The 27,769-nt window shown below is 49.9% G+C and overlaps 1 protein-coding gene across 1 annotated transcript in view; it reads right to left on the reverse strand.

The window, feature by feature from the left end:
- TFRC (transferrin receptor) overlaps positions 1–27,769 on the reverse strand; it is a 49,159-nt gene that overhangs the window by 15,109 nt on the left and 6,281 nt on the right. Inside the window, exons 5-15 of the mRNA XM_060242842.1 lie at positions 27,288–27,387; positions 26,310–26,432; positions 25,032–25,130; positions 24,459–24,598; positions 20,839–21,005; positions 13,733–13,852; positions 13,547–13,632; positions 8,669–8,732; positions 7,322–7,389; positions 4,889–4,932; positions 3,259–3,340 (exon numbers count right to left, since the gene is read on the reverse strand). Of these exons, the coding sequence (XP_060098825.1) occupies positions 3,259–3,340; positions 4,889–4,932; positions 7,322–7,389; positions 8,669–8,732; positions 13,547–13,632; positions 13,733–13,852; positions 20,839–21,005; positions 24,459–24,598; positions 25,032–25,130; positions 26,310–26,432; positions 27,288–27,387 (1,093 nt within the window). The remainder of the gene's footprint in view (positions 1–3,258; positions 3,341–4,888; positions 4,933–7,321; positions 7,390–8,668; positions 8,733–13,546; positions 13,633–13,732; positions 13,853–20,838; positions 21,006–24,458; positions 24,599–25,031; positions 25,131–26,309; positions 26,433–27,287; positions 27,388–27,769) is intronic.

Raw genomic sequence — 27,769 nt, forward strand, 5'->3', positions numbered from 1 at the left:
TTCCACCAGTGGGGGGCCGCAATAGAGAAGGCTCTTTCTCTGGTAGCCTTCAGTCTCGCCTCCCTCGGCCCGGGGATTTCTAATAGATTTTGAGATCGAGATCTGAGTACCCTCTGGGGAATATATGGGGAGAGACGGTCCCTAAGGTAGACAGGTCCTCGGCCATATAGGGCTTTAAAGGTAATAACCAGCACTTTGTAGCGAATCCGGAATACTACTGGCAGTCAGTGCAGTCTCCACAGCCCCGGCTGTATATGGTCCCGAAGAGAGACACTCAATAGCAGCCTGGCTGCCGCATTCTGCACCAGCTGCAGCTTCGGGATTCGGGACACGGGCAGCCCCACGCAGAGGTCATTACAGTAGTCTAGTCTCGAGGTGACCGTTGCATGAATCACTGTTGCTAAGTCACTGTGCTCTAGGAAGGGAGCCAGCTGTGGTGCCTGCCTAAGATGGAAAAAGGCGGATCTCGCAGTGGCTGCTATCTTTAGCGGCTGGCTCGCAGACGACATTAAACTGAGCAGTCACCATGCAGCTGCTGAGTCACAAAGTGGCCAGGTCTTCTGACCCAACCAGTCCCACCCCCCACCCCTTTCGATGCACTTCCCTCTCCACTTTTTCCCACCATGGCTCTAGTTCATAGGCTGCACTCTTAGCACCCAGTATGCCCCACTGGCACACTTTGTCCTGCTGAGCATCTGAAGGAACTGGAATGAGAAGCTGCATTACCAGTGCTGTCCCTGTACTTCCACCCACCTCGCATCCTTAGGCTGGATTATATAGCCGAGCTCTTCTCCCCCAATAAGAACATAAAAGAAGCCTCCTGATGGCACCTGGTTTCTTTGGCCACTGTGTGACACAGAGTGTTGGACTGGATGGGCCACTGGCCTGATCCAACATGGCTTCTCTTCTGTTCTTATGTGACACAGAGTGTTGGACTGGAGGGGCCACTGGCCTGATCCAACAGGGCTTCTCTTATGTTCTTATGTGACACAGAGTGTTGGACTGGATGGGCCACTGGCTGGATCCAACATGGCTTCTCTTATGTTCTTATGTGACACAGAGTGTTGGACTGGAGGGGCCACTGGCCTGATCCAACATGGCTTCTCTTATGTTCTTATGTGACACAGAGTGTTGGACTAGAGGGGCCACTGGCCTGATCCAACATGGCTTCTCTTATGTTCTTATGTGACACAGAGTGTTGGACTGGATGGGCCACTGGCCTGATCCAACAGGGCTTCTCTTCTGTTCTTATGTGACACAGAGTGTTGGACTGGAGGGGCCATTGGCCTGATCCAACAGGGCTTCTCTTCTGTTCTTATGTGACACAGAGTGTTGGACTGGATGGGCCACTGGCCTGATCCAACATGGCTTCTCTTCTGTTCTTATGTGACACAGAGTGTTGGACTGGATGGGCCACTGGCCTGATCCAACAGGGCTTCTCTTATGTTCTTATGTGACACAGAGTGTTGGACTGGATGGGCCACTGGCCTGATCCAACATGGCTTCTCTTATGTTCTTATGTGACACAGAGTGTTGGACTGGATGGGCCACTGGCCTGATCCAACAGGGCTTCTCTTATGTTCTTATGTGACACAGAGTGTTGGACTGGAGGGGCCACTGGCCTGATCCAACATGGCTTCTCTTATGTTCTTATGTGACACAGAGTGTTGGACTGGAGGGGCCATTGGCCTGATCCAACATGGCTTCTCTTATGTTCTTATGTGACACAGAGTGTTGGACTGGATGGGCCACTGGCCTGATCCAACATGGCTTCTCTTATGTTCTTATGTGACACAGAGTGTTGGACTGGATGGGCCACTGGCCTGATCCAACATGGCTTCTCTTATGTGACACAGAGTGTTGGACTGGAGGGGCCACTGGCCTGATCCAACATGGCTTCTCTTATGTTCTTATGTGACACAGAGTGTTGGACTGGAGGGGCCACTGGCCTGATCCAACATGGCTTCTCTTATGTTCTTATGTGACACAGAGTGTTGGACTGGATGGGCCACTGGCCTGATCCAACATGGCTTCTCTTATGTTCTTATGTGACACAGAGTGTTGGACTGGAGGGGCCATTGGCCTGATCCAACATGGCTTCTCTTATGTTCTTATGTGACACAGAGTGTTGGACTGGAGGGGCCATTGGCCTGATCCAACATGGCTTCTCTTATGTTCTTATGTGACACAGAGTGTTGGACTGGATGGGCCACTGGCCTGATCCAACATGGCTTCTCTTATGTTCTTATGTGACACAGAGTGTCGGACTGGATGGGCCATTGGCCTGATCCAACATGGCTTCTCTTATGTTCTTATGTGACACAGAGTGTCGGACTGGATGGGCCATTGACCTGATCCAACATGGCTTCTCTTATGTTCTTATGTGACACAGAGTGTCGGACTGGATGGGCCACTGGCCTGATCCAACATGGCTTCTCTTATGTTCTTATGTGACACAGAGTGTTGGGCTGGATGGGCCACTGGCCTGATCCAACATGGCTTCTCTTATGTTCTTATGTGACACAGAGTGTTGGACTGGATGGGCCACTGGCCTGATCCAACATGGCTTCTCTTATGTTCTTATGTGACACGGAGTGTCGGACTGGATGGGCCATTGGCCTGATCCAACATGGCTCCTCTTATGTTCTTATGTGACCCAGAGTGTTGGACTGGAGGGGCTATTGGCCTGATCCAACATGGCTTCTCTTCTGTTCTTATGTGACACAGAGTGTTGGACTGGAGCGGCCAATGGCCTGATCCAACATGGCTTCCCTTATGTTCTTATGTGACATAGATTGTTGGACTGGATGGGCCATTGGCCTGACCCAACTTCTGTTCTTAAGGTCTCAGGTTCAATGTCCTGGCATGTCCAGTTAGGACCTACTGGTGGTGGTGGGAAAGACCTCTGCCTTTGACAGAGCTGCTGCCAGTCTAAGCAGGCAACACTGACCGACGGACCAATAGTCTGACAAGGCAGCTTTATGTGTGCGTGACCTGGCACAGAGGTGCAGCCGAACTACTGCACCTACTTCTTGCGCCTACCTAACAAGCGAGTCTTGGTCGAAAGAGCTATTCCTCTCAACAACAGTTTAAGGGGGTGGTTATCCGTTATCAATTACCTGATAACCCCTGGGCCAAGGAAACAAAAAATCAAGCTGCCCTAGCTTGCAAGTTCTCATCCGGGAGTTGAGTAGTTAGGCTCTGATCCCGGCTGGAAGCGGTTACAGGTGAGCCGAAGAGCAAAATGGAAGTGCTTACGTTAGTGAAGCTGAACGAAACAGACGGGATTCCCGAATACGCCAGGAAGGCAAAGGCAGCATTGTCCATGCGAAAGGCGACCCTGCAGAAAACCATATTTCAACTGCCAAACCATTTCAACTACCATACCTGACATTTTAAAGATTCACACGCACCAAAAATACCCAAGGTTTAACTCAGAGCTCTGACCTGGAAGGCTAAGGGCTAGCTTGATAATGAAGAAGATGACCGTAGATTTATACCCCGCCCTTCTCCCTGAATCAGTCACAGTGGCTCACAATTTCCTTTACCTTACTCCGCCACAACAGACACTCTGTGAGGTGGGTGCGGCTGAGAGAGCTCTCCCAGAAGCTGCCCTTTCTAGGACAGAGTCTCAGAGTGGCTCACAATCTCCTTTATCTTCCTCCCCCACAACAGACACCCTGTGAGGTGGGTGCGGCTGAGAGAGCTCTCCCAGAAGCTGCCCTTTCAAGGACAGAGAGAGGCTCACAATCACCTTTATCTTCCTCCCCCACAACAGACACCCTGTGAGGCGGGTGGGGCTGAGAGGGCTCTCCCAGAAGCAGTTGGGAGCACTGTTCTGTTTAAGCACCCTGGTTCTTATGCAGAAAGAGAGAAGAAGGAGCATTACTGGTCACTGTCGTGTATGCTAACTTGCAAATAACGACCACAGAGATTCAAAAGCTAGAATGGCTGATTAGGTCTTTAAGGATTCCAAGGCCAATTTAGTTCTCCATCCTTTCCCAAGAGAGGCAGCGACAGAATCCTGCTAATTTATACATGAAGCATTACCCTACCATAGGGTTGCCAATTTCTCTATGGCTGCTGGCGGGGGACTTTTATTCGCACATGCGCATGGTGTGACGACACCACCCGGAAGTGACATATCATGCCAGGCACGTCACACGGGAACACGTCTAGGAACTAAATGGAAACTATGGTCTTGTGCAGGAACCTCTAGCAATCTGGAGGCGAAAACTATATGGTTCCCTCCAAATGGCTAGAGTATCCCCGTAAAATTATAGTTTCCCGCAAATTCATAGAGCGGATGTTTCCTGTGATACGTCACTTCCGGGCACCACGCAGCAAGGGGTTTCTGGGGAGCAGGGATCTAGGAGATCCCCCGCCCTTGGCGGGAACTTGGCAGCCCTATATTGAGGAGGGCACGCATAAAGGTTAGCGACAGAGCTCCTACTTCATACGCAGGGCCTTGGAATCCTTAAAGACCTAATCAGCCATTCTAGCTTTTGAAACTCTGTGGTCGTTATTTGCAAGTTAGCATACAGGGGTCAATCTCCAGGGTCAATCTCCCAGCATCTGTAGGGAAAGGACTCTTTTAGTGGGATCGGGAGAGTCTCAAAACAAAGATTTTTGATCATCACTGCTAGAGTGGGCAAAACTGGGCTAGATGCAGCAATGGTCCAACCCTACTCTCATGTATTATCGTACATTTACATTGCCTAGAAGGGCAAAGAGAGAAAAGCTTTGCTTCAGCAACTCAGCTCAAGCTGAGCAGCTTTCCCCCTAAACATAAGGCCATGATATAAATATTAACCTCTCCTAAAAGCAGAAAAGCAAAAGTGTCTCAACAGACCACTGTCCTTCCAAACGGAGAAGTCACGATACTTACTCTTTAGTGGGCAACATGTTACTGAGACGACGCGGCTCCTTCAACTAGGAGAAGGGATAAAACACGGACGTCACCAAATGGGCTCAGAAGATTACGGAGACTCTCCTAGCTCGGGCAGCACACAAATGCTTCTAGCGCCGTTCCAAAAAGGGGCTAAGTCCTGTGGCTTTTGGATTCAAAGAACTACACTGCAACCTCTTGAGCCCGCTGCTTGCAAATGTCAAATGCCGAGTGGCTGCTGCACATTGCTCTTTGAGTGTGCAATGAGCTCTTGGCTTCATGTGCGCAACGATTAGCATCAGGGCTGACTTTGTAGCAGGAGCTCTTTTGCATATTAGGCCACCCCCACCCCCACGTAGCCAATCCTCCCGGAGCTTACACTAAGAAGAGCCCTGTAAGCTCTTGGAGAACTGGCTACACCAGGGGCGTGTGGCCTAATATGCAAAGGAGCCCCTGCTAGAATTTTAGCTCTGGACCCTTTACTAAGAGCCCTGTAAGCTCTTGGAGAATTGGCTACACCAGGGGTGTGTGGCCTAATATGCAAAGGAGCCCCTGCTAGAATTTTAGCTCTGGACCCTGTACTAAGAGCCCTGTAAGCTCGTGGAGAATTGGCTACACCAGGGGCGTGTGGCCTAATATGCAAAGGAGCCCCTGCTAGAATTTTAGCTCTGGACCCTTTACTAAGAGCCCTGTAAGCTCTTGGAGAATTGGCTACACCAGGGGTGTGTGGCCTAATATGCAAAGGAGCCCCTGCTAGAATTTTAGCTCTGGACCCTGTACTAAGAGCCCTGTAAGCTCTTGGAGAATTGGCTACACCAGGGGCGTGTGGCCTAATATGCAAAGGAGCCCCTGCTAGAATTTTAGCTCTGGACCCTGTACTAAGAGCCCTGTAAGCTCTTGGAGAATTGGCTACACCAGGGGCGTGTGGCCTAATATGCAAAGGAGCCCCTGCTAGAATTTTAGCTCTGGACTCTGTACTAAGAGCCCTGTAAGCTCTTGGAGAATTGGCTACACCAGGGGCGTGTGGCCTAATATACAAAGGAGCCCCTGCTAGAATTTTAGCTCTGGACCCTGTACTAAGAGCCCTGTAAGCTCTTGGAGAATTGGCTACACCAGGGGTGTGTGGCCTAATATGCAAAGGAGTCCCTGCTAGAATTTTAGCTCTGGACCCTGTACTAAGAGCCCTGTAAGCTCTTGGAGAATTGGCTACACCAGGGGCGTGTGGCCTAATATGCAAAGGAGCCCCTGCTAGAATTTTAGCTCTGGACCCTGTACTAAGAGCCCTGTAAGCTCTTGGAGAATTGGCTACATCAGGGGTGTGTGGCCTAATATGCAAAGGAGCTCCTGGTACAAAGCAAGCCCTGTTTAACGTGGCACCAAAGGCAAAACTGCGCAAGCCACAGAATGTCCTCGGAAAGCAATACACACTCATTTTGTAGATGTATGAGTCACATATGCCCCCCCTGCAACAGGGTCCCAAAATAGCTTACATTGTTCTCTCTTCTATTTTGTCCTCCCAACTACCCTCTGAGGCAGGTTAGCCTGGGAGCATGTGACCGGCCCAAGGTCACCCAACAAGCAGGAGTGGATTTCAGAGCCCAGGACCCACAGATTCTAGCTGTCAAAGGATTTTTATTTTTCCAACATACATATTAGAACAGAAAATAAGACATATCTACAATACACAAACTGAACAAAGACTAAGCTAACTAAACAAACAATAAAACTGGAGAGTAAGGTTTAAAACCTGTTCTTTACAATGAATGACATCATTTGTATTCTCATCTCATATTTCCCTTGACCTGTTTCATTTATATTGGCTCTACACCATTTTTACCTACTAAATTTCATTTTATCTCTTTCAGCCATACATATAGGGATTGCCAGGTTTCTTTATATTCTCATGTTTCCTTCTTTCAATTTAACTGATTAAAAAGTCCATTTCTGCGGTTTCAAATAGCTTTTGAACAAATTCTTCTCTCTTAGGGTATCTCTGGAGATTTCCAACATCTTGCATAGACAATTCTTGCAGCTATGGTTGCATGTACTAAAAAATCTAGCTTACAATTTCAGCATAGAGGTTTGATATACGTTCAATACGTATAACTCCGGTAGATGTTTGATGTTTATTTTCAGTATTTTTTTTGCCACAAACTATGAATTTGGATCCAATAACTCTTTGCTTTTTCACACTGCCTTATGGTAAAAGACCCAACTGCCTTGTAACATTTCCAACATCTATTAGAAGTGTTCATATATATCGTTGATCGTTTTTCTGGGGTAGGCCTCACAGATTCTAGGCTGACATGTTTAACACCCCTACGCTGCCAACATGCAAATACGAAAAGTGGCCCTTTCTGTAATACTCCCGACAAGCTCTGTTCACGGTTGGATTAGAACCAGGAGCCTGCGCCAAGGGAAAACACTACTCACGTTAGTGACTGCTTCCTTGAGGAGCTGTTTCAGCATGGGGCTGGCAGAGAACCTGAAGTCACCAAAACCTGGTAAGAGGCAGTGGAGAAGAAACATCAGTTCCAGAGAACGTAAGAGAAGCCATGTTGGATCAGGCCAATGGCCCATGCAGTCCAACACTGTGTCACATAGTGGCCAAAAAAATTATATATATACATATATTTACACACTGTGGCTAATAGCCACTGATGGACCTCTGGCTCCATATTTTTATCTAACCCCCTCTTGAAGCTGACCGCCACCTCCTGTGGCAGTGAATTCCGCATGTCAATCACCCTTTGGGTGAAGAAGTACTTCCTTTTATCCGTTTTAACCCGACTGCTCAGCAATTTCATTGAATGCCCACGAGTTCTTGTATTGTGAGAAAGGGAGAAAAGGACTTCTTTCTCTACTTTCTCCATCCCATGCATAATCTTGTAAACCTCTTTCATGTCACCCCGCAGTTGACGTTTCTCCAAGCTAAAGAGCCCCAAGCGTTTTAACCTTTCTTCACAGGGAAAGTGTTCCAACCCTTTAATCATTCTAGTTGCCCTTTTCTGGACTTTTCCCAATGCTATAGAGGTTCCGGCATTGGCAATTTCTTAATTTATTTCTTCATCCAGCTCGTGAAATCTTGCATGAACTAGGAAGCAAACTTCTCTCTATAAAGATGATCCGCCATGGGCAGCTACATGCCTTTGGCAGCCAGTCACGTATCCTGAACCCACATGGGATAGGCTCCCATTTCACACCCAAGGACAGTTTAACAGACCTAAACGCACTCTGGGGCTGTTTTAGTAAGCTGCTGTGTCTCATATCTCAGCTTCATCGAGACCAGCAAAAGCTTAGCACGACCCACAAAGGTGCTTTATACACTGACCGTTTTCGCACACAGCTTACAACGCGGTTACGTTCCTGTTCTCTCCGCAGCGTCTGTCGGGTTCCCCATTATCTGCGCCGGAGTTACAGGAAGTGCTGCGGCTTTTGCGTAGCAAACGTAAACTGGGCTTTAGCGGTTTACGTTTGCTACGCAAAAGCCGCGGTACTTCCTGTAACTTCGGGGCAGATAATGGGAAATCCGACGGATGCTGCGGAGAGTACAGGAATGTGACCCCGTGGTAAGCTGTGTGCGAAAACGGTTAAAAGACAGGACAAAGCAGCTATCTGGGCCGGTTTGGTCTACTCTGACTGGCAGCAGCTTTCCAGGGGTTCAACCAGACCAAGCGTCTTTCGAGGCCTAGAAGATTCCAGGGGGTGACCCTCGGACTACTACATTTTGCCTTTCGGTTGGGGTCCTATCTTAAGATATCCCATTTCCTGAGCCGTTACCTGCCACTGCTGAATCCAAGTTGATGTACGCAAAAGCTTTCAGGTGCAGAGTGGCAGCGTAGCCCTAAGACAGGAGAGAGAACACGGGAGCGATTAGCAGCTGCTATTGGCGTACCGCAAGGCTCTGAGACAAAGTGTCAGGCGTGGGTTCATTGAAGCTCACAAGAACGCAGACTTGGTAGTTTAAAACAAAGTTGCATTTATTGGATACTTCAGAGTTACTCCAAGCAGGCAGGTAAATTGGAACTGATAGCGAGGGTTTCAATATATAGCTATTTATCCCCTACTTCAAAGCATTCACATCTACCCCACAGTTCCCAAAACAAAAGGCTGCTTTTGCATATGAGACATTCCCAGCCCTTCTCCCTTATCTCTTCCGTTGGTGGTTACATTGCCCAGAGGCGCTGGCCTTGGAGCCTCCAGAGAGGAGTTGAGAAGAAGATATTGGATTTATATCCCGCCCTCCACTCCGAAGAGCCTCAGAGCGGCCCACAATCTCCTTTCCCTTCCTCCCCCACAACAGACACCCCGTGAGGTAGATGAAGATAGTGGATTTATATCCCACCCTCCACTCCGAAGAGTCTCAGAGCGGCTCACAATCTCCTTTCCCTTCCTCCCCCACAACAGACACCCTGTGAGGTAGATGAAGATAGTGGATTTATATCCCGCCCTCCACTCCGAAGAGCCTCAGAGCGGCCCACAATCTCCTTTCCCTTCCTCCCCCACAACAGACACCCTGTGAGGTAGATGGGGCTGAGAGGGCTCTCACAGCAGCTGCCCTTTCAAGGACAACCTCTCCCAGAGCTATGGCTGACCCAAGGCCATTCCAGCAGGTGCAAGTGGAGGAGTGGGGAATCAAACCCGGTTCTCCCAGATAAGAGTCCGCACACTTAACCACTACACCAAGCTGGCACCTACGGGTGGCTTCAAAGACTCTTGGCAGCCTTTGATAGTCCTGGGAAACGGCTCTCTACTCTTCCCTCCTCCCTCCTAGTTGGCCCCATTTCGGGTTAGTCAGGATTCCCCCCTACATATCTGATTATGGTTAGTAGCAATGGTTAATGATACAGTGAATGAGCAAAGCCTGGCACAAAGCGGGTTCTGGGTTTGGAGCGCAGACGTCGCCGAGGTCCCCCATCCGCCCCACCAGCTTCATACACTTCCACCTCCCACCTTCTCACCCTTGTAGGCCCCTCCCACCGCCCATGCTCAACTGCCTGTGGCGACCTTCCCCCCCACCAACACTGGCTGGTTGGCGCACGGATCTGGAAGTGCTGCAGGATCACCTCTGCACACCTCACGCTTTCGCTCAGCGTGCAGCTGAAAACACGAGTGGCAGAGTGCTTCCAAGCACACGGGTGATGAACAGCGTGTAAACCGAGGCCGGAGGAGGTGTGCGGGTGAGAGTCCGGCAGCATCGGGCCCCAGTGCTAGGGTTGCCAATTCCCAAATGGGGGGAAGGGGGGCAGGGGATTCCCCTAGTTATCAGAAAGCAAAGGGAGGGGGAGAAGGAAATGTCTGCTGAGCACTCCATTATGCCCTATGGAGACTGCTCCCCATAAGGCATAATGGAGAATCAACCCGCAGGTATCTGGGGCTGTCATGATCCTGGGCCTAGTGAGGCCCTACAGGCTCCAGGGAAGCCTGCCTCGGACTCAGCCTACATTTCCCAGGATCCCTTCTGTCCCTTTGATTGGGTGGCAAGGTTTTGGAGGGAAACAGGCCCTGAAAGGGGTGGGGCCTGGGAAGAGAACATAAAAGGGCCAAGTCCAGGCAGGGGGTGTTCTTTTCCTGGAAGGCTGTGCTGGAGGCAGGCTGCAGCCTGGAGAGCTTGCAGTAGGGGAAAGCTCCCTTACCCAAGGGGGTAAAGTGTTGGTATTAGAGTAGGGACTGTATAGAGAAGCGCGTCAGGGCATTTGTTTTCCCTTCACCCCTTTTACTGTTTAATGCACCTTGTTTGTTATATTGCACTGACTGATCTTTTAAAGAAACCATTTTTTCCCTGTTGTTCACTCTGCCTGGTCCTCACGCCTATTCTGTGGCCTAAGCTACAAGAGGCCTGAAGGGCTTGGGAGGGAATTCTGGGCCTTCTCAAGGGGAACCCTTAATCCAGAGTGGTGGCAACAATTGGTATTACCCCCCTGAGTCGTGACAGGGGCTTGGGGTGCTATTTTTTTTGAGGTAGAGGCACTGAATTTTCAGCATAGCATCTGAGAAAAAGCAACCCTATTGGACCAGGGGGTCCAATTCTATGAGCTCCAAAAGGAGGTGCCCCCCCGTCCTCCATTAATTCCACTAGAACAGGGGTGGGGAACAGTGGCCTCCAGATGTTTTTTGCCTACAACTCCCATCAGCCCCAGCCATTGGCCATGCTGGCTGGGGCTGATGGGAGTTGTAGGACAAAAAAAAAAAAACCATCTGGAGAGCCACTGTTCCCCACCCCTGTGGACTAGGAAAGCATTTAAAAGGAATGGGCTGGCCAGAGCTCCCTTTGGAGTTCAATCGTGCTCGTCACCGTCAGACTCTGGAAAACTACTGTATTAAAATGCCCAGCTTAAACTGAATGTGATGAAATGCTTAGCTTAACTGACTCCATTTTCTAGCCTGTATTACTAACCAAGAGAAGCAGCCTTGCATATCAAAGTAGAGACATAGTATTTACTAATGTCAGATGTGTAACTTAGCTATAATACTGTAACGGGTAGAGTGTAGCTACTGTCAGAAATTGTAACTTTCCTGTATGCTGTTGACCTGAGCGACTCCATATTGAAAGCTAACACTAACTCATGCAACTTTGCCTTAGTCACTAACCCGCATTTATCTTGTGTAGTTCTGTGCATTTCAAACAAGCTGTGATCACTGAAGGGTGACAGATAGCCCAGGGTCAACATCTGCAGACGGCCTTTGAAGCCGAGCCGCCTGCACTTTCTCAGCAGGACTCCATCCTCCCTACTTGATAAGAATCCCTGAGAAACAGACTGTTGTCTTCGACCGTGTGAAAGACGGCTTTATTGTTGTCAACAGAATCGCATAAAGTGTATCCCTTGCTAACTTTCGTTATCAGTGTTATCCTGTACCTTCAGCTCCGTAGTTCTCAATAAATGCCTATGCTTTGCAACTAAGTCTTGGGCCTTATTTGAAGTTCTGCCAGTTCTGACGGCTACTTGACATGACTAACCCCATATTGCATTCTGCTATGCTGTGTTCCCTGCTTCTACTAACCGTGAGAAAAAGCAACATGCATTTTCCCCCAAGGCAATTCCTAACTGCAAGGAGAAGAATTTCACACTAGGCCTAAAAGCCATCTGGGCCTCTGAAGTTAGCATATTCAAGGTAACTAGTGGGTAGCTTCCTGGGAGAGAGCTAAGGAAGTATGGGAAGCGCCGACTGTCTCCAAGGGCGTGAGAATGCTGTATTGTTTCCCCTTTCTGAAATGCACAAAAGGGCAAGACTGTTATCAAACTCAACTTGCTACTTTGCTAGACTGCTGGTTCTCGAATAAATGGATTCATTTTGCAACATTATGATCCGTCTCTGTTTGAAGTTCCACGTCTTGACAACTAACAGTGGCGTGAATTCCTGTCCCGAGAACTAACAAAGGCAATCCCCCTTTGAAGAGAAGATGCCTCTGGGGACGGCAGCCTGGCCATGCCTGTGAGATCAAGAACCACAAAGAGATAAGCGGGAGGAGCTGCGTGAAAAGCAACACTTCATACTAAGAATGCTCGGGAGCGTAGTTTTGTTTCGAATACCTCTGATGTACTATCGGTTAAAATGACTCCTCACCCGGGAGAATGTCTCAGTTCCAATCTCGCCATGCTCAGAAACTATGAACTATCAAATAAAACCTTAAGAAGAAGAAGATATTGGATTTATATCCCGCCCTCCACTCCGAAGGGTCTCAGAGCGGCTCACAATCTCCTTTCCCTTCCTCCCCCACAACAGACACCCTATGAGGTAGATGAAGATATTGGATTTATATCCCGCCCTCCACTCCGAAGAGTCTCAGAGCGGCTCACAATCTCCTTTCCCTTCCTCCCCCACAACAGACACCCTGTGAGGTAGATGAAGATATTGGATTTATATCCCGCCCTCCACTCCGAAGAGTCTCAGAGCGGCTCACAATCTCCTTTCCCTTCCTCCCCCACAACAGACACCCTATGAGGTAGATGAAGATATTGGATTTATATCCCGCCCTCCACTCCAAAGAGTCTCAGAGCGGCTCACAATCTCATTTCCCTTCCTCCTCCTCAACAGACACCCTGTGAGGTAGATGAAGATATTGGATTTATATCCCGCCCTCCACTCCGAAGAGTCTCAGAGCAGCTCACAATCTCCTTTCCCTTCCTCCCCCACAACAGACACCGGGTGAGGTAGATGAAGATATTGGATTTATATCCCGCTCTCCGCTCTGAAGAGTCTCAGAGCGGCTCACAATCTCCTTTCCCTCCCTCCCCCACAACAGACACCGTGTGAGGTGGGTGGGGCTGAGAGGGCTCTCACAGCAGCTGCCCTTTCAAGGACAACCTCTGCCAGAGCTATGGCTGACCCAAGGCCATGCCAGCAGGTGCAAGTGGAGGAGGGGGGAATCAAACCTGGTTCTCCCAGATAAGAGTCCACACACTTCACCACACCAAACTGGCTCTCCACTACTTTGTATCCAATCATGTCTGGTTGATTTGAGGTTCCATCGTCTGACAGTCGCAACCTTGCTCCTGGCTCCGCCCCCAAAGTCTCCAAATACTTCCGGAGTCAGACCTGGGAACCCCTCAGCATCACCAGGAGACCCGGTCCCAGCAGCTGCCCCGCCTCCAATCACACTGACACCAGTCCTGCTGGAAGAAGACCCCCCTTCTCCCGCCGCCAGTTCCTACTTGCCTCCAGCCATTCCGTGGCACCAACCGCTCCAAAGTCACCGGCACTCCAGCTGGCGAACACAATGCCTCGCCGGGGTTTGTAGCCGTCTGAAAAGCGGAAGAGGGCAGATGAATCATCATTTGCGGGTACAGGAGAATCCAGCACCTCATCGCGGCAACCCGGGGTGGGTGGGGAAAAGACCCTTACCGTTCTTCACTAGCTGCGAGACTGCCCGGGCGAGCTCCAGTAAAATGGCAGTGCCCACCCCGGACTTGACGGCTCCAGGGCCCCAGGAATCACGCTGGGCTCCAACCACGACATATCGATCTGCGGCGCAAAAGGACAATTTGGTCAAATGTGCAAGCCAGGCATTGTGGAGAGATTCCGAAGACGGCCAAGTTCGGTGCGGTGGTGAACGGCGGCAGACTCTAATCTGGAGAAAGGGTTTGATTCCCCACTTCTCTACATGCAGCTGCCGGGTGACCTCGGGCCAGTCACAATTCTCTCAGAGCTCTCCCAACCCCGCCCGCCTCACAAGCAATGTTCCCTCTGAGCTGTGGAGTCTTGTGAGCAGAAATTCTACTTTGTGAGCGACTGGCAATAAAGTTGTGAGCTCCTGCAGAAATTAGTGTGCTCTGGGGCCATCCTTCCTGAGCTGAGACAAAACGGTGCGAGCTGGAGGCTAAAAACCTGTGAGCTAGCTCACGCCAACTCGGCTTAGAGGGAACACCGCTCACAAGTTGTCTGCTGTGGGGAGAGGAAGGACAGAAGACTGAGATTTATAACTCGTACTTCTCTCTGAATCAGAGTCTCAGAGCAGCTTACAATCTCCTTTATCTCCTTCCCCCACAACAGACACCCTGTGAGGTGGGTAGGGCTGAGAGAGCTCTGATACAAGCTGCCCTTTCAAGGACAACTCCTACGAGAGCTCTGGCTGACCCAAGGCCACTCCAGCAGCTGCAAGTGGAGGAGTGGGGAATCAAACCCGGCTCTCCCAGATAAGAGTCCGCGCACTTCACCACTACGCCAAACTGGATTTTAAGCCACTCAGAGAAGGGTGGGGTAGAAATCCAGTCTCTTCTTAAGATCCAGGGCTCACGGCACAATTAGTGCTCCATGCACATACACTCCCCACCCTCCGTATGTTCAGCGGAAGCTTCACATATGGCCAGTGCCACAGCTTTGGGGTCTACCCTGGAATGTTAACATGACCCCAACACCTCCAACTGATGTGTTGGGGCCCATTTCCACATCACACAATACCAGCAATTCCCCCTCCCCTCCCGCAAAAGCCATGGCTTGGGCCACCAACATTTCCCACTTCACTTTAGACGGCATCCTGCCCTCTGAAGATGGGCTGTATTCTTTCTTCTTGGCGCGAGCCAATGGATTTTGAAAAGCCAACTCATGTTGGACCTCAGCTGCCACTATGTTTGGAAAAGGAGGTGGAAGCGGCTACAAGCTTAGGCAGCTTCAAGAGGGGACTGGATAAGCACATGGAGCGGAGGTCCATCAGGGGCTATTAGCCACAGCTTATCGTTGGAAGAGTCCCGTGGTGCAGTGGTAAAGCTGCAGTAGGAGCCCTCTGCTCACAACCTGAGTTCGATCCCAGCAGAAGCTGGTTCAGGTAGCTGGCTCCAGGTTGACTCAGCCTTCCATCCTTCTGAGGTCAGTAAAATGAATAGCCAGCCCGCTAGGAGGGAAGTGTAGATGACTGGGGAAGGCAATGGCAAACCACCCCGTAAAAAGTCTAACGTGAAAGCAACGTCACCCCAGAGTTGGAAACGACTGGTGCTTGCACAGGGGACTACTTTTACTTTTTTTTTTATCGTTGGAACTCTCTGTCTGGGGCAGAGATGCTCTGTATTATGGGTGCTTGGGGGACAAAGTGGGAGGGCTTCTAGTGTCCTGGCCCCACTGGTGAACCCCCTGGTGGCACTTGGGGTTTTTTGGCCACCGTGTGACACAGAGTGTTGGACTGGATGGGCCATTGGCCTGATCCAACAGGGCTTCTCTTATGTTCTTATGTGACACAGAGTGTTGGACTGGAGGGGCCACTGGCCTGATCTAGCAGGGCTTCTCTTATGTTCTTATGTGACACAGAGTGTTGGACTGGATGGGCCATTGGCCTGATCCAACAGGGCTTCTCTTGGGTTCTTCTCTTAGCTTACAGCCCTAAAGTAGCCTGGAAAACGCCTAGAAGTACTGTTTCCCTATTGTGCTCTGGTCACATCATGAGAAGACGAAATCTCTGAAAAAGACCATGCTAGGGAAAGCTGGAGGCGGCGAGGAAAGAGGACAACCCAGCAGAAGACGGACAGACTCAGCCAAGGAAGCCACCAGCTTGGGTTAGCAAGACCTGAGCTGTTAACGATAGGACATTCTGAGGGTCATGAATTCATAAGGTCACTGAAATAACTTGACAGCACATCACATGCTCATTCTTTCCCTTGTGCGTTGAGCTGTGCTGCATCACATTCAGATTCGGCTTTGCCCACTCTTTTGCGCAGAAAGCACCCTCGAGAACGTAGCAAGAAGGGAAGCAAAGACATGCTGACTGATAAGTCACGGAGGCCTAATTCATTTGAGAATGAGCCCAAAAGCTTGTAACCCCAGCTTCAGCTCTATGCCCGGTCAGGTGACCGCAATGAAAAAACAGGGATGGAGAAAAAGACTAAACCACCAGGAAACACCAACTATCTCCCTTGTACAATGAAAACAATGTACTTGGTATTTCCAACACATAAATAATGATATTCAGGGAAAGGGAGGGTGGCTCAGTGGCAGAGCATCTGCTTGGTAAGCAGAAGGTCCCAGGTTCAATCCCCGGCATCTCCAACTAAAAAGGGTCCAGGCAAATCGGTGTGAAAATCCTCAGCTTGAGACCCTGGAGAGCCGCTGCCAGTCTGAGTAGACAAGACTGACTTTGATGGACCGAGGGTCTGGTTCAGTAGAAGGCAGCTTCATATGTTCATAATACACAAAACACTAGTATTACTTATGAGAAAAATTCACAATGTCACACACACACACAGTTGCCAATAACTACAATATTCAGAACAACATAAACCAAACCACCAAGAGCTACTGACCCAGCAGGAAGGATGTACCACTGACTCGTGAATATTGCAGAGGCTGTAAGGCTCCAGAGATAAGAAATACTAAAATAAATACTTTTGAAGCTGACATACGGTTTAGAAAGCCTCAGAGTAAAGGCCTAAGTTATTCGTATGTGCATCTCTTGACAAAGATACTAGTCGAAACGGGAAATATAACAATCGAAATCCCACTGAGAACATACTTTATGCACAGTTGGGAGAATATATTTACATCACCTTTTGAGTGTTGCGCAAGTCTTTACATATTCCTCGGAAGCCTGGAACTGTAATGGACATTGGCGGTTCGGTTGATGTTATTCTGGTTATTGTATTTATTGGCAACAGAGTGCGCATTACAACATTTTGAATTTTTCTTCTTTATTTGGAGAGCCAGTTTGGTGTAGTGGTTAAGTGTGCGGACTCTTATCTGGGAGAACCGGGCTTGATTCCCCACTCCTCCACTTGCACCTGCTGGAATGGCCTTGGGTCAGCCATAGCTTTGGCAGAGGTTGTCCTTGAAAGGGCATCTGCTGTGAGAGCCCTCTCCAGCCCCACCCACCTCACAGGGTGTCTGTTGTGGGGAAGGGAGGGAAAGGAGATTGTGAGCCGCTCTGAGACTCTTCGGAGTGGAGGGCAGGCTATAAATCCAATATATTCATCTACCTCACAGGGTGTCTGTTGTGGGGGACGAAGGGAAAGGAGATGGTGAGCCCCTCTGAGACTCTTCGGAGTGGAGGGCGGGCTATAAATCCAATATATTCATCTACCTCACAGGGTGTCTATTGTGGGGGACGAAGGGAAAGGAGATTGTGAGCCGCTCTGAGACTCTTCGGGGTGGAGGGCGGGATATAAATCCAATATCTTCATCTACCTCACAGGGTGTCTGTTGTGGGGAAGGGAGGGAAAGGAGATTGTGAGCCCCTCTGAGACTCTTCGGAGTGGAGGGCGGGATATAAATCCAATATCTTCATCTACCTCACAGGGTGTCTGTTGTGGGGGAGGAAGGGAAAGGAGATTGTGAGCCGCTCTGAGACTCTTCGGAGGGGAGGGCGGGATATAAATCCAATATCTTCATCCACCTCACAGGGTGTCTGTTGTGGAGGAGGAAGGGAAAGGAGATTGTGAGCCGCTCTGAGACTCTTCGGAGTGGAGGGCGGGATATAAATCCAATATCTTCATCTACCTCACAGGGTGTCTGTTGTGGGGGAGGAAGGTAAAGGAGATTGTGAGCCGCTCTGAGACTCTTCGGAATGGAGGGCGGGATATAAATCCAATATCTTCATCTACCTCACAGGGTGTCTGTTGTGGGGGAGGAAGGTAAAGGAGATTGTGAGCCGCTCTGAGACTTCGGAATGGAGGGCGGGATATAAATCCAATATCTTCATCTACCTCAAAGGGTGTCTGTTGTGGGGGAGGAAGGGAAAGGAGATTGTGAGCCGCTCTGAGACTCTTCGGAGGGGAGGGCGGGATATAAATCCAGTATCTTCATCTACCTCACAGGGTTTCTGTTGGGCGGGGAAGGGAAAGGAGATTGTGAGCCGCTCTGAGACTCTTCGGAGTGGAGGGCGGGATATAAATCCAATATCTTCATCTACCTCACAGGGTGTCTGTTGTGGAGGAGGAAGGGAAAGGAGATTGTGAGCCGCTCTGAGACTCTTCGGAGTGGAGGGTGGGATATAAATCCAATATCTTTATCTACCTCACAGGGTGTCTGTTGTGGGGGAGGAAGGTAAAGGAGATTGTGAGCCGCTCTGAGACTCTTCGGAATGGAGGGCGGGATATAAATCCAATATCTTCATCTACCTCACAGGGTGTCTGTTGTGGGGGAGGAAGGTAAAGGAGATTGTGAGCCGCTCTGAGACTCTTCGGAGTGGAGGGCGGGATATAAATCCAATATCTTCATCTACCTCACAGGGTGTCTGTTGTGGGGGAGGAAGGTAAAGGAGATTGTGAGCCGCTCTGAGACTCTTCGGAGTGGAGGGCGGGATATAAATCCAATATCTTCATCTACCTCACAGGGTGTCTGTTGTGTGGGAGGAAGGGAAAGGAGATTGTGAGCCACTCTGAGACTCTTCGGAGTGGAGGGCGGGATATAAATCCAATATCTTCATCTACCTCACAGGGTGTCTGTTGGGGGGGAGGAAGGGAAAGGAGATTGTGAGCCACTGTGAGACTCTTCGGAGTGGAGGGCGGGATATAAATCCAATATCTTCATCTACCTCACAGGGTGTCTGTTGTGGGGGAGGAAGGTAAAGGAGATTGTGAGCCGCTCTGAGACTCTTCGGAGTGGAGGGCGGGATATAAATCCAATATCTTCATCTACCTCACAGGGTGTCTGTTGTGGGGGAGGAAGGTAAAGGAGATTGTGAGCCGCTCTGAGACTCTTCGGAGTGGAGGGCGGGATATAAATCCAATATCTTCATCTACCTCACAGGGTGTCTGTTGTGTGGGAGGAAGGGAAAGGAGATTGTGAGCCACTCTGAGACTCTTCGGAGTGGAGGGCGGGATATAAATCCAATATCTTCATCTACCTCACAGGGTGTCTGTTGGGGGGGAGGAAGGGAAAGGAGATTGTGAGCCACTGTGAGACTCTTCGGAGTGGAGGGCGGGATATAAATCCAATATCTTCATCCACCTCACAGGGTGTCTGTTGGGGGGGAGGAAGGTAAAGGAGATTGTGAGCCGCTCTGAGACTCTTCGGAGTGGAGGGCGGGATATACATGCAATATCTTCATCTACCTCACAGGGTGTCTCTGTTGGGGGGGAGGAAGGGAAAGGAGATTGTGAGCCGCTCTGAGACTCTTCGGAGTGGAGGGCGGGATATACATCCAATATCTTCATCTACCTCACAGGGTGTCTGTTGTGGGGGAGGAAGGTAAAGGAGATTGTGAGCCGCTCTGAGACTCTTCGGAGTGGAGGGCGGGATATACATCCAATATCTTCATCTACCTCACAGGGTGTCTGTTGTGGGGGAGGAAGGTAAAGGAGATTGTGAGCCGCTCTGAGACTCTTCAGAGTGGAGGGCGGGATATAAATCCAATATCTTCATCTACCTCACAGGGTGTCTGTTGTGGGGGAGGAAGGTAAAGGAGATTGTGAGCCGCTCTGAGACTCTTCGGAGTGGAGGGGGGGGATATAAATCCAATATCTTCATCTACCTCCCAGGGTGTCTGTTGTGGGGGAGGAAGGAAAAGGAGATTGTGAGCCGCTCTGAGACTCTTCGGAGTGGAGGGCGGGATATAAATCCAATCTCTTCCATCTTCTTCTATTTATTTATTTTGTGAATTTAGTCTGCCCTTTCGCAAGATGGGCTCAGGGCGGATTACGACAAAATAAAACAGTTCAAAATTGAACAGTTAAAACCATTAAAACAAAAACGAGAAAAGGCGGTGTCAGGGATATAAACATCATTCAGACCGAGACACGGGATGCAGTGAGTGCGCATACGTAATACTAGTGTTTTGTGTATTATTTATGTGCTGAAGGTATTAAGCACATTGTTTTCATTATGCAGCGGTAAAGCTGCAGCACTGCAGTCGGAGCCCTCTGCTCACGACCTGAGTTCGATCCCAGCGAAAGCTGGATTCAGGTAGCCGGCCCAAGGTTGACTCAGCCTTCCATCCTTCCGAGGTCGTTCAAATGAGGACCCAGCTTGCTTGGTGAGGGGGGGGGGGAAGTGCAAAACACTGGGGAAGGCAATGGCATACCACCCCGTAAAAAGTCTGCCGTGAAAACGTGAAAGGAACGTCACCCCAGAGTTGGAAACGACTGGTGCTTGCACAGGGGACCTTTCCTTTCCTTATTTCTTTAGCAGCCCCGTGGCGCAGAGCGGTAAAGCAGCAGTACTGCAGTACTGTGATCTGCTCTCTGCTCACGACAAGTTCGATCCCAGAGAAAGCTGGATTCAGGTAGCCGGCCCAAGGTTGACTCAGCCTTCCATCCTTCCGAGGTTGGTCAAAGGAGTCCCCAGCTTGCTGGGGGGGAAAGCATAGATGACTGGGGAAGGCGATGGCAAACCACCCAGTAAAAAGTCTGCCGTTAAAACGTTGTGAAAGCAACGTCACCCCAGAGTTGGAAACGACTGCTGCTTGCACGGGGGACCTTTCCTTTCATTATACAAGGGAGATATCTGGTGTTTTCCAGCTGTTCGGTCATGTGACCGCAGCACCGCCTCTCACACGAGCTCTTCCGCAGCCGAAGCAGCACGGGGCTTACCTGGCTCCTCAAAGCCTTTGATGGCTCCGAAGACATTCAGGACTCTCCTCTCTACGAGAACGTTGTTGACTTGGAGGTTCACGGTCACTCCAGCAGGGTCCCCCGAATCTAATTTGCAAGCGGAGCTGCCGTTCCAATCCGTCGGACAGGTCATCCCGGACATGCGGCTGAAAGCAGAGCCCGAGCCTGAAACCCGCTTTGTCTTGACTCCACTGACCCCTTTTCCCTCCCTCCGAGGCCTCGGCTACCTTTCAGGACTCTTTTCACTGTTCTGGAGACCAGGAGTCAGGCTGATCAAGGCATTGTGGGTAAAATCCCATCGCAAGGATGGCAGACAGAGGTTTAGGAAACAGACTGCACCGTTTTGTAGGGTTCAGCCGAAAAGAGCGAGACTCCGGTAGCAGCAGCAGCCGCCAGTTTGGTGTAGTGGTTAAGTGCGCAGACTCTTATCTGGGAGAGCCGGGTTTGATTCCCCACTCCTCCACTTGCATCTGCTGGAATGGCCTTGGGTCAGCCAGAGCTCTCACAAGAGTTGTCCTTGAAAGGGCAGCTTGTACCAGAGCTCTCTCAGCCCCGCCCCCTTCACAGGCTGTCGGTTGTGGGGGAGGAAGGGAACAAAGATTGTAGACCGCTCTAAGCCTCTGTCCTTGACAGGGCAGCTGCAGTGAGAGCCCTCTCAGCCCCACCTCCCTCAGAGGGTGTCTGTTGTGGGGGAGGAAGGGAAAGGAGATTGTAGGCTGCTCTGAGCCTCTGTCCTTGACACGGCAGCTGCTGGGAGAGCCCTCTCCAGCCCCACCCACCTCACAGGGTGTCTGTTGTGGGGGAGGAAGGGAAAGGAGATTGTAGGCCGCTCTGAGCCTCTGCCCTTGAAAGGGCAGCTACTGGGAGAGCCCTCTCAGCCCCACCCATCTCACAGGGTGTCTGTTGTGGGGGAGGAAGGGAAAGTAGATTGTAGGCCGCTCTGAGCCTCTGTCCTTGAAAGGGCAGCTACTGAGAGCCCTCTCAGCCCCACCCACCTCACAGGGTGTCTGTTGTGGGGGAGGAAGGGAAAGGAGATTTTGACTGCTCTGAGATTCAGACTATATGGCGGGATATAAATCCAATATCTTCTTCTTAAAGACTAGCAATTTGTGGCAGGGGATGAGGTTCCGTTAGTTGCTGCTCGCCTTTTCAGATTCAGGTATCTGAAAAAGTGAACGACGACTCACGAAAGCATCACCCCTGCCACCAATTTTGCTAGCCTTCAAGGCACCACTAGGCTCTTGAGCTTTTTGACCGCTGCAAGCAGACTGACATAGCTACCCATCTTGCTTTATCTCCATTGCAAAATTCAGGAGGTACAGGAAGTAGCTCCCGCTCAGGCTACCCGCAGCTCAACAAAGAAGAGATTTCAGCTGTGCAGCAATTTTCCCAGAAGACACGAGTTTCACTCGCACAACCAAGAACGGCTTCAAATTCTACACTAGAGCGTGCCCCTGTTAACCCGACACAGCGCACACTACTTCTGGCTTACACTGCCTCTTTTCCCAAGTCCATTCAAGTTTATTTTTTTTAAAAGAACTTATTGCAGTTTCTCCTTCATAGCACATTATAGCATTGGAAAAAGGGCAAAAAAGGGCAACTAGAATGATTAAAGGGTTGGAACACTTCCCCTATGAAGAAAGGTTGAAATGCTTGGGGCTCTTTAGCTTGGAGAAACGTCGATTGCGGGGTGACATGAGAGAGGTTGACAAGATTCTACATGGGATGGAGAGGGTAGAGAGAGAAGTACTTTTCTCCCTTTCTCGCAATACAAGAACTCGTGGGCATTCGATGAAATTGCTGAGCAGTCAGGTTAAAATGGATAAAAGAAAGTACTTCTTCACCCAAAGGATGTTTAACATGTGGAATTCACTGCCACAGCAGGTGGTGGGGGCTACAAGCATAGCCAGCTTCAAGAGGAAATTGGATAAAAATATGGAGCGGGGGTCCATCAGTGGCTACTAGCCACAGCGTGTTGGACTGGAGGGGTCACTGGCCTGATCCAACATGGCTTCTCTTATGTTCTTAAGTGACACAGAGAGTTGGACTGGAGGGGCCACTGGCCTGATCCAACATGGCTTCTCTTATGTTCTTATGTGACACAGAGTGTTGGACTGGAGGGGCCACTGGCCTGATCCAACATGGCTTCTCTTATGTTCTTATGTGACACAGAGAGTTGGACTGGAGGGGTCACTGGCCTGATCCAACATGGCTTCTCTTATGTTCTTATGTGACACAGAGTGTTGGACTGGATGGGCCACTGGCCTGATCCAACATGGCTTCTCTTATGTTCTTATGTGACACAGAGTGTTGGACTGGAGGGGCCACTGGCCTGATCCAACATGGCTTCTCTTCTGTTCTTATGTGACACAGAGTGTTGGACTGGAGGGGCCACTGGCCTGATCCAACATGGCTTCTCTTATGTTCTTATGTGACACAGAGTGTTGGACTGGATGGGCCACTGGCCTGATCCAACATGGCTTCTCTTCTGTTCTTATGTGACACAGAGTGTTGGACTGGAGGGGCCACTGGCCTGATCCAACAGGGCTTCTCTTATGTTCTTCTGTGACACAGAGTGTTGGACTGGAGGGGCCACTGGCCTGATCCAACATGGCTTCTCTTATGTTCTTATGTGACACAGAGTGTTGGACTGGAGGGGCCACTGGCCTGATCCAACATGGCTTCTCTTCTGTTCTTATGTGACACAGAGTGTTGGACTGGAGGGGCCACTGGCCTGATCCAACATGGCTTCTCTTATGTTCTTATGTGACACAGAGTGTTGGACTGGATGGGCCACTGGCCTGATCCAACATGGCTTCTCTTATGTTCTTATGTGACACAGAGTGTTGGACTGGAGGGGCCACTGGCCTGATCCAACAGGGCTTCTCTTATGTTCTTCTGTGACACAGAGTGTTGGACTGGAGGGGCCACTGGCCTGATCCAACATGGCTTCTCTTATGTTCTTATGTGACACAGAGTGTTGGACTGGATGGGCCATTGGCCTGATCCAACAGGGCTTCTCTTATGTGACAGAGTGTTGGACTGGAGGGGTCACTGGCCTGATCCAACATGGCTCCTCGTATGTTCTTATGTGACACAGAGTGTTGGACTGGAGGGGCCACTGGCCTGATCCAACATGGCTTCTCTTCTGTTCTTATGTGACACAGAGTGTTGGACTGGAGGGGCCATTGGCCTGATCCAACATGGCTTCTCTTATGTTCTTATGTGACACAGAGTGTTGGACTGGATGGGCCATTGGCCTGATCCAACATGGCTTCTCTTATGTTCTTATGTGACACCGAATGTTGGACTGGAGGGGCCATTGGCCTGATCCAACATGGCTTCTCTTATGTGACAGAGTGTTGGACTGGAGGGGTCACTGGCCTGATCCAACATGGCTTCTCTTATGTTCTTATGTCCCTGGGGGAGCGAAGGGGAAGTAGCTGTGAATTTTCTGAGTTGTGCAGGGGGTTGGACTAGACACCTAACGTCCTTCCCAGCTCTCTGCTTCTCTCCAACATGCTACTTCACCTGCTTATTCCCAAGGACGCCAACAGAGTACTGTCTGCCTGCCTTTGGAAAGAGAAAATGAATTTTACCTGAACAGCTTAAGTGCAGCAGAACTAGTGATGGTCTGCACAGGAATGCGCGGCAGTCCCGAGGATTCACCGGGTGGAAACTGGGTGTGGTTGAAAGAAGGGAACCCCGGGGTGAAAGGGTCACCCATCCCAAGGTGAGCCTGCCAAAAGGAAAAAAACCAAGGGTTCGATGCGTAACGAAGAACAGGGGCACGTGAACAGAAGGTCACTAATGCAAGGGAATGTGGTTGCATTTACTTGGAATATGGTTACCAACCTCCAGGAGGGACCTAAAAGGCTCCTGGAATTAAAGCTGATCTCCAGCTAACACAGGTCAGTAACCTCAGAGAAAATGGCTGCCTTGGAAATCTGATCGTGGCATTTCACCTCGCCACGGTCCCTCACCAAACCCCACCCCTCTCTTAAGGTTCCGCCCCCAAAGCCCAAGGAATTTCCCACAATGCAGCTGGCAACTTCAAGGCAGACAGAAGCTCATTCAGTTTGGCTCTGCACGAATCGCAGAGAAAGCCCACCTCGGAGGGCAAGGCAAAATAACCCACCCGCGTTCACCCAGGAGAGAGATGAGATACTCACATGGCCAAACTGTGCTACGTTTTCTCCAAGGCCTTCGTAGTCAACTGGGGAAGGGAATATCAAGACTCCGACAGCACCCAGCTTCTGGGCGTTCGCCACCTAGAACAGACAGATGTTTGGAGAACTGGTTGGGAATTCTGTTCCATAGGCCCCTTAATCTGCCCCCATACCTGACAGGGAGGGTTTCTTCTTTTTGCAAGCTAAAGAAGCAATTGCTGAATTTAGTAGAACGCTTGGGGCTCTTTAGCTTGGATTAACGTCGACTGCGGGGTGACATGAAAGAGGTTTACTGGATTATGCATAGGATGGAGAAAGTAGAGAGAAAGAAGTCCTTTTCTCCCTTTCTCACAATAGAAGAACTTGTGGGCATTCCATGAAATGGCTGAGCAGTCAGGTTAAAACAGATAAAAGGAAGCACTTCTTCACCCAAAGGGTGATTAACATGTGGAATTCACTGCCACAGGAGGTGGTGGCGGCTACAAGCATAGCCAGCTTTAAGAGGGGATTGGATAAGCATATGGAGCAAAGGTCCTTCAGTGGCTATTAGCCACAGCTTATCATTGGAACCCTGTCTGGGGCAGTGATGCTCGTAATTCTTGGTGCTTGGAGGGGGCTTCTAATGTCCTGGCCCCACTGGTGGACGTCTTGAAAGCACTTGGGTTTTTTGGCCAGTGTGTGACACAGAGTGTTGGACTGGAGGGGCCATTGGCCTGATCCAACATGGCTTCTCTTATGTGACACAGAGTGTTGGACTGGAGGGGCCATTGGCCTGATCCAACATGGCTTCTCTTATGTTCTTATGTGACACAGAGTGTTGGACTGGAGGGGCCATTGGCCCGATCCAACATGGCTTCTCTTATGTTCTTATGTGGAACACAGTGTTGGACTGGAGGGGCCACTGGCCTGATCCAACATGGCTTCTTTTATGTTCTTATGTGACAGAGTGTTGGACTGGAGGGGCCATTGGCCTGATCCAACATGGCTTCTCTTACATTCTTAGATGCTTAGTAGGGAAGACAGCACTTATTGAGGACCGAACTTTTAGCATTTAGGACTATGTTTCTATATTGCTCTTTGCCGCTTATAATACAAAACTACAACTAGAACTCTAGGAGAATCATGAGAAGGTCTGAAGTCTTAAGGCAGGGTCTTTCTGGTCACTGTCTTGTTGATTTTTTTGAGATGGTCTTTCCGTTCAGCTTTGTTAACCCCCTGAAACTGCCACCAATGCAGCATATTTCCAGTCCCCAGTTCCGATGAGATGCAGACAATTCTTACCTTCTCAGCAAATGTAATCTTTCCAGCTCTGACAAGGATCACAGTCCCATTTACGGAAATATTTTTCTCCCTCAGGGTGTTGAAGTCTTCGCTGCGGCCAAAATTGGCATAAACCGGCTTGCCCTATGAGAGAAAATACAATTGTGTCTCAGCCTATCCCTCTGGATCGAACTCAAGGGGGCCGCTATGCCAAGACCACGGCTGTTCTTCTTAACACCCTGCTGGACACCCTCCAAAACTCAGCGATGCTACAGCAGTGAAGGAGGACCACTGCAGTACAAAGCATGCCCATCCGTTCTGACAGTTGAAGACAAAGTGTCAAGACATGAAGGAAGGAGTCCAATGCTTTGTCGTCTGCCTTGCCGACCCACCGTAGGGCACTCCGTTGGCCGAAGGAAGACTGAGATGCGACGCCGGCTGCTGCATTATTTATTTATTTATTTGTAATTTATATCCCGCCCTTCCCACCAGGTGGCTCAGGGCGGCTTACAACATATAAAATCTAACGTAAGAGTATAAAATTAAGCATAAAAGTTTAAGCAATTCACAATTTACATAGTTAAAAACCTAAACATTTCACACAGTTATAGACTTAAAACATTAAAAAAATACAGCGATCTTACAAACTACACTCGGTTTCAGGTTTCAGTGCCGGTTAGTTGTGAGCCAGCCGGAAGAGGGCTGTCTTACAGACCCTGCGGAATTGAGCAAGCTCCCGCAGGGCCCTTACCTCTTCCGGCAGCTGGTTCCACCAGGAAGGGGCCATTGCGGAGAAGGCCCTATCCCTTGTAGATTTCAAACGGGCTTCCTTTGGCCCGGGGACAACAAGGAGATTTTGAGTTCCCTATCTCAGTACTCTCTGGGGAACGTGTGGGAAGAGACGGTCCCTCAGGTAGGCAGGTCCTAGGCCATATAGGGCTATAGGGTTAGTATCTTACAACACCACGCGAGTGGTCCAGACACGCGAAGCCAACTTACAGAAACGTCCCCAGTTCCGCTGTATGCCACGTAAGCCTTGGCCACTTCGAGAACTTCTCTGCTGCCGCCACGAACTTCCAGTGAAATGACATTTGGAGAGCTAAAGGGAAGAGATACAGGTATACAGCTTTAAACGGCACTAGGAAAACTCCCTGTCGAGAAAGAACACCAAAGTGGCCCCCCAAGATACTGGGTCTGTGATCACAGGTCTGGGAGATCTTTCCAGTTCCTGCTTGGTTTGTTATCTGATGCTTACCCAAGACTGAGCCTGTGACCAAAACATCACCTGCCCCAACCAAGAGGAAATGCCCAGCATGCCCAGCCTTTGGAAGGAAGGAACTGGGATTTTAGGGGCACTAAGAAAACAGCTGTATGTTTTCCTGAAAAATGGACTTTGTAGAACCGATTTTCCATATAGGACAGTTCTCGCAAAATCTCCTAAATCAGTTCTGGGTTCCTCACTCCACAGAAGTTTCACCACA

This window comes from Heteronotia binoei, chromosome 6 (assembly GCF_032191835.1).
Source record: "Heteronotia binoei isolate CCM8104 ecotype False Entrance Well chromosome 6, APGP_CSIRO_Hbin_v1, whole genome shotgun sequence".
Taxonomy (NCBI): domain Eukaryota; kingdom Metazoa; phylum Chordata; class Lepidosauria; order Squamata; family Gekkonidae; genus Heteronotia; species Heteronotia binoei.